This window comes from Teleopsis dalmanni, chromosome 2, assembly GCF_002237135.1.
Source record: "Teleopsis dalmanni isolate 2A chromosome 2, ASM223713v2, whole genome shotgun sequence".
NCBI classification, from domain to species: domain Eukaryota; kingdom Metazoa; phylum Arthropoda; class Insecta; order Diptera; family Diopsidae; genus Teleopsis; species Teleopsis dalmanni.
The window spans coordinates 156,070,931-156,078,220 of NC_051847.1; the positions used below are offsets into that span (position 1 = coordinate 156,070,931).

Sequence of the window (7,290 nt, forward strand, 5' to 3'; positions counted from 1 at the left end):
GTTTTAAATTCAATTGCTTTCAGTGCAACCTAGCTATCTACAAAAATCATGAGATTCGAGGGATGAATTGTTTTTTGTTGTATAAAGTTGACCGCTTTTTCGATAGCATATACATATCTCGGCCTGAAAGACGCTACAAGTATCAGGGAGTCGGTAGGACTGCCTTAGCTGCATATCATTCGAGAAGATACCTGCTCCCGTACCGCCCTCCATCTTTGAGTCATCCGTGTAGATGGTGACTGCAGAGTTACCTGTCACAGATCCAAGCTCCCAGTTATCTCTGGTTGAATAAAGAGTGAGAATTCTGGTATTGAAATTTAGTATTGGTGTCATGTAGTCTGTAGCAGAATCTAGATTCGCCTTGACTGAGCCATGACCCATCCTTCTAATCTGCTTCAAAATTGTACGGTGTGCGTAATTAGGTGGTTTCCACATCTTAGACTCCCAAAGTCTGAGAGCACTTTAGGCAGCACAGCCAAGATGTTTAGATAATTTGTTGTTAATATATAGAAGTTTTTATAAACTAGATGTTTTTATGTAATTTCTTTTGAGTTTCTATGTCGGTATTTATTGAAAAATTAATTTACGTTTTAAAATAAAGCACCGATTTATTTTATCTTAAATAAATAATATATTATAAAATAATATTTATATTATAATATATATAAATATATTATAAAATAATATTTATATGTATTTTTTAAAATTATAATTGGTTTAAATTTATTTTAAATTCTATTCATATTAAATTTAATTAATTTTTTGTATATGTAAAGTGGTTTATTACATTTTATTAACTAAACAAATTTATATAAAAGAAATATTAAAGTTTTGGTTATATGTTCAGAACCTAGTTTTTAGAATATGGTTTGAAGTGTAAACAGGGTTTGGATAAATCATTTCAATGTAGAACATAAGTTTCGTTCCCGCTTTATTTTTACTATATCGATTTATTTTTCGACGCCATATTTTACTTTGCTTGTGGCAAGGGATTTTATTGTCGTGTTTGCTCTAAGAAACAAATAAAATCTTTTTACTAAAATTATAGAATAAGTGTTGATATATATATGAAATTGCTTGATAGCTGAAAATATATTTTTTAAATGCGAATTTTTGCATGTGAATATTGATATAATTAAAGAGTGAAAGACTCACCGGTTGGAAGCAACGTAAAAGAAAAAAGCGTATACATATAGTGCATATAACATAAGTTAACTTGATATATATATCATATCATAAAATGGAAGCAGTTCCAACAGCAGCTGTTGCACCAGTAAGTGGACCACCTGCGCCACGTGGAGGTTACAGAGGGCGCGGTGGCATGCCTATGCGCGGTTTTGACCGTGGTCGTCCAAGAGGTATCGGACGTGGCCACTTTATGGGTGGTGTTGGCCGTGTGGGGGGACCAGGTGGTATGGGTGGTCCAATGCCTCAAGGTACGTCTTCAATAAAAAATTACGCCTCTTAAAACTTATTGTTTATATTAGTTACGCATATATATACAATTAAATATAATTTGAAAAGTATATCATATATAATGATGCGGCTTGTATGTGTGATGTGTATATGTATTTTGCTTTGCTTGAATTTCTGCGAAAAGATATATAGCCCAGAGGGTACATGTCGCGTTGGGAAAAAAGTGCGCAAACTCAATAAGGCTGCATACCAAATATATAACATGCTTTAAAGCTAAGTTTTTAGAAAGCTAAATTTAATAGCTAATATAGGTTTTGTTTTCATTTCATAAAAAAAGAAGATGATTTGTTTGCTGCGGTAGTTGCTTTCTTATTAAATTATTTATTAATTAAATAGCTATCAATGTGTGTATATTTAGACCAAATATTTCTTGAATAAATTAAAGGTATGATGGCTCCCAGAGGTATGCGTATACCCAGAGGTGGTCAAGGCTACCCTGGCCGTGGTGGGTTTATGCCACGTGGAGGTGGTATGCGTGGTGGTAGACCTCCAATGTATGCACAAAGTAAGTTGATAAATTCTCAAATATTTTTTCACCACCTCATATTTAAATTTCCTGTATTTCATTACAGCTGTGAAACAACATTCAGGTGCAGACAATAACAAGACAGTATCACCAGTTCCAACCGCTACTGGAAATACTACAACTACAGCAGACGAAGAAACGTCAGTTTCAACGTCTCCAACCACAGCGGTTGGCACAGCAAGTGGAACTAACTCAATATCTGCTCCTGTTAACACAAATGGGTCAAATGGTGGTATTTCACATCCTCGTGGTCCACCCCGTGGGGGTCGTGGCGGTTTCATGAGAGGTGGCGGGCGTGGTGGCTATAATCCACATCATAGTAATGGTGTAATGCATGGGTCAATGGGCGGTGCACCTGATCATGGTGGTATGCCAATGCGTAGAGGTGGACCACCACGTGGACGTGGTGGATATGGTCAAAGCATTAACCGTTCACCTCATCATCATCAACAACACAGCGCTAACACGCAAATAGCTCCAGTACCCACATTGAAACGTGGTGCTATAGGTGGTCATCCCGGGCCAAAGCGTGGAAGATATGAAGGTATACCATATTCACAACGCCCAATGACACCAAAGTATCATCAACAACAACAACATGTTGCATCAATGCCGCCACAATCTAGCTATGCAGCTCCACCCAGCCATCATGCGCAAACACACGGGTATATATATATTTTTTTTTGAGTGCTATTAAAGTAGTGTTTTTATATATATTTTTTTATTTAATATAGACATCATGGATATGCTTCTCATGATCAAAGCCAAGCAGTAGACCCGTATGCACAGTCTTATGCTGCACCAGTTGCACAGACTACATACAATGGCTATGCGCAGAGCAGTGGTTATGCCACCCATGCACCATCAGCAGCACAATCAAGTACCAGTTATGCAAGTCATCATGGTAGTGAATATGATCAAAGTCACTATCAGAATTATAAGTAAATTTATATAAAAAAATATATACAAATTTCATTAATTTAAAAACATTTATTTAAAAGCTCTGCATATGCTGCTCAAACTGATACGCGCTATCAAAGCTATGGTCAAGATTACACACAACAATATGGAGCGCCTGCAGTTGATTACAATTCAACAGCTCAAACTGATTATACACAGCATGCAAGTCAACAAAGTTATGATGAACGCGCCTATACTGGATATGGTAAGTTATATTTTTTATTGTACAAAATTTTAATTTACTAAAAAAATTTAGAAACATAATATAATAGTAATCGTCACGAAGAGTCATTTCATTGTAGTCACAAATATATATATATATATATATATATAAAGTTTTCTTCATTTAAAAAAAAATATATACTTATCACTTTATTCTAAAGTACATACTATGTACTATACTTATATTAATATACATCAAATATTCATATACATCATACATATATATATATATTATCCATCATTATTTCAAGTAATGAAGAAAATTGTTGAACTATTTTTTTTGTTTACTTAACGGCAGTAAATGAATAAATGTTAGATATCCATATCTCTGTCTAATTTTATGTGGACTTGTCTATCGTTTTAAACCTCAAAAATAATTATATATTATAATTCATACGAGTAAAACTTGATAACATATCAAAATGAACTATATGTCTTAACTGCAAATAAAAAAAAATTCCGATATTTAGTTAATTCATTAATAAGAAACCCACGATGCATCATACATTGTTTAATAAACATCCGAAAATAATTCTAGTTTTCTAGGCACTTCGATTTAAAAACGGTTTATAGTAAAGACAACTATTTTAATTAACTTTTTCTACAATGCTATATCTCAATATTGATAAGGCTTTAAATAAAATAATTAGAAACAAAAAATAGGAAACCTATTTATCTGTGGTTACTCGTCATTTGTATAATAACTCTAGTACTAAAACCATATGTACAACATATGTACAACATACATATGAGCAGTTTTATATGTCAATTTACGTGAGAAATGGATGTTTAGTAAAAGTAGAAATAAATGTAAAAAGTGGATATCCCAGTTGGCGCTAGGTGGAGTGTATAGTTTTTGTTACTGTATTCATTGTTTAGTTTATAGCTTTAAACCTCGGTATACCGAGAAGTGAGCTATATCTGTATATACAGTTAAAAAGAAAGTGAGCTTTATAGAATAGTTAAAAAGAAAATTTTATTTGAAGACAATAGAATTTTGATTTACCAATCTTTATGACAAATATCAAATATTGCAATTAAATAATACATCAGTATATTTTCCATATAGTAATTTATGTTGTATTTTTTAATAGAAATTATGTTTTTTTTTTACATACATTTATGAAGAAACATTGACTACTAGATATATGTTCCCAATCTTTTATGTTTATCATTTTAAAATCAAGAAACCAACATGTATTTTGCAGTGTTAATTTACTACAAAGTATAGTAAAAAAAACTCGTTCCCGACTCCTTACTTTAGACAAGACCTAACCCATCATTTGTTCTTCTTTGTCTTGAAATTAATGTTATCAAAAATAATTATTTATTGTTCATTTCTTCACAATTCACTATTAACATATCTTTACTCGTTAGAATGCTTGATTTAGACATCAAAAGAGGCAATTTATATTCGTTGATTGAATATGGAACAAAATAGAGCTTGAAAACAGCAGGTCAATACATTAAAACATTCGAATTCACAATAAAGACAAAAATCTAATACCATTTCTTAACCAACACATTTTATCGATTTTGTGTAATATTTTTGACAACTAAAGAAAAGGCATACCACACTCAAGTCAATTGAGTCAATTATTATTGTCGTTTAGAATAATTCAATGGGAATAAAATATAGTATTTTGTAGACTGATAATCGCATTAAACACATCCCAACACATACCTGTATCAAATTTATAATTTATATGTATATAAACATATAGAAAGTTTTGAATTTGGTAGTAATAACTTATACGAATCGGTATACATTAAGACCGAAAAGTTTTCGGAAATTCTCATTTAAAATTCGCGCGCTTTATATTTTTCGATATTTTAAGTTTATGTAGTTTGGCAGCAATTAAGGACAATTACTATGCCAAAAATGAGCGCGATCTGTCAGACAGTTCGTTTACGGCAGCTGGTGAAACCAGTTCACCTCAGTAGTGCGTTGCGAAAAAGACAATGGAAAAAAATATTGAACAAAGAGTTTGCATCAAATTTTGTGTTTCGAACGAAATTTCGTGTGCAGAATCGTTGCGAATGCTACAAAGGCTTATGGGGAATCAGTTTTATCGAAAACTCAAGTTTATGAGTGGTACAAAGCCTTTCAGGACGGTCGTACGACCGTCGAAGACATTTCGCAACGCACTACTGAGGTGAACTGGTTTCAACAGCTGCCGTAAACGAACTGTCTGACAGATCGCGCTCATTTTTGGCATAGTAATTAAGGAAAGTGCTGCCAAACTACATAAACTTAAAATATCGAAAAATATACAGCGCGCGAATTTTAAATGAGAATTTCCGAAAACTTTTCAGTCTTAATGTATATTTCTCTCATAAATCTAATATTTTTATAAAAATAGTTAAATGAATTTGTAATATTTTTTTAAACTAAAGTTAAAATGTATTTTGTGCAAATTATTATATATCAGCCAGAATTATTTACATGAAGTTCTCATATAAATATAAAACAATGAAATGACTAAGCGTGTGTAATATGTTTTAATATAGTTTATATCATTTCATTTTTAAATCATTAAAATTTTTCCTTTTCTTGAAATAAACTCAGTTTTTTAAATAATGTATAATTTTATATAATATATAGAAATTATTTTTCATTACTTTTTTTTACACTATGGGTTTTTGCGTTATGAAATAATTCATCTTTTAAAAATTTGCTTTTTTATTTATAAAAAAAATTTATAACATTTATTCAAATTATCGGTAGCGGTACCTATATATTTTAATACATAATTATGATACTTTGTTTTAATCTATTAACAGCTTTATTTTAATCACTTTATTTATGTAGCATTTTTTGTTTAATTCAAAATCATTTAGAAACATAATATTATCGATTTTTATTTTGTTCATAATCCATATTTATTATCTGCAATCACCAAATCATTTTCCCATATCACAAATTAATGTATTTTTTAAATTCTTTCATAAAATTATGTAGTAGTTACGAAAAAAATCTTTTAATTTATTATAACTTAGAAACTTATTATGCATGATAACACAATATTAGTTAGTGATGTTCACGATCTCGACTGTTGAGCGTTTTAAGTAAAAGTACAAGTTATAGTATTATTCGCTCGCTAAAAAGTGAATAGCACTGTTGTGTTGTTTCGTTTTTAATTCTACTTAATTTTATACAAAAAAAAAAAAATATTAGCTGTAAAATAAATTCCAATTAAAAATTAATTTGTATATAAATTTGGTGCATTTTGGTCAACAAACAATGTTACAACAACACTATTTTTTATATTTGTAACGTTTGAACATTTGCAGCAATTAAACAAATTAACTACTTAATTAAATTGAATATGTATTATGGTTTTGTAATCACTAACATGTATTTTTTATTATTTTTTAGTAGTTGTCTTCAGTTTTTTTGAGATATTTAACATTAAATTAATCGTTTTAAAACCATGTACCTAATCCTCATCAACATTACTAGATCATGTCTTCCATAGTTCATAATCCTGGTATGTAATGTATAATTTTTACTTCATCTTTAATATACTTATTAATTTAACTTTTGATTATTTGTATATATATTTGCTTCCATTTTACCATTAATGCCGTTCTGAAAGTTGAAAGTGAAACTTTTTTAAGAAAGAGAAGTTGATTAAAACAATTAGATTTGTTTTCTTTTGCCTAGTCAGTTTATTAATAAAATGTATTTATAATGAACTCAATTGAAAAATAGCTTTACAAGTTATTTTCTCAATCGCCAAACTGATATTGATACTCCGATTAAGTAATACGAAAGGATTGAAAATGTTTACGTTTAAATTAACTTATCACTGTTATCATAGAAATTTACTTGAGCTTAATAAACTAATATGTTGACCTATAAATCTAGAACGAAGCATAAGATGATCTTTAAATAGGGGTCTTGCTCTTAAATACAATCTTCTCCAAACGAGATTGTCAAAATTGTACTCTATGTAGCACTTATTGCTCCGAAATAGAATTCCCAGTGCTACGCGAAAAGTACAAATAATTATGTATTAAATAAATACAATATAAAATTAAATGTTCCGCAATGCATTTTTTAAATTTAAAAGGTGCTTCGTGACTAAGAAATTCAATAACTT

At 30.2% G+C, this 7,290-nt stretch overlaps 2 protein-coding genes across 2 annotated transcripts in view; one reads left to right on the plus strand and one right to left on the minus strand.

Moving 5' to 3' along the window:
• LOC119676000 (zwei Ig domain protein zig-8) overlaps positions 1–7,290 on the minus strand; it is a 336,138-nt gene that overhangs the window by 53,214 nt on the left and 275,634 nt on the right. The gene's annotated exons all lie outside the window — the stretch shown is intronic.
• Positions 971–6,954, plus strand: LOC119682105 (serine/threonine-protein phosphatase 1 regulatory subunit 10-like). The gene is made up of 6 exons (XM_038095461.1): positions 971–1,436; positions 1,862–1,981; positions 2,049–2,667; positions 2,737–2,943; positions 3,004–3,204; positions 6,900–6,954. The coding sequence occupies exons 1-6, from the start codon at positions 1,241–1,243 to the stop codon at positions 6,952–6,954; spliced, it is 1,398 nt and encodes a 465-aa protein (XP_037951389.1). The 5' UTR covers positions 971–1,240.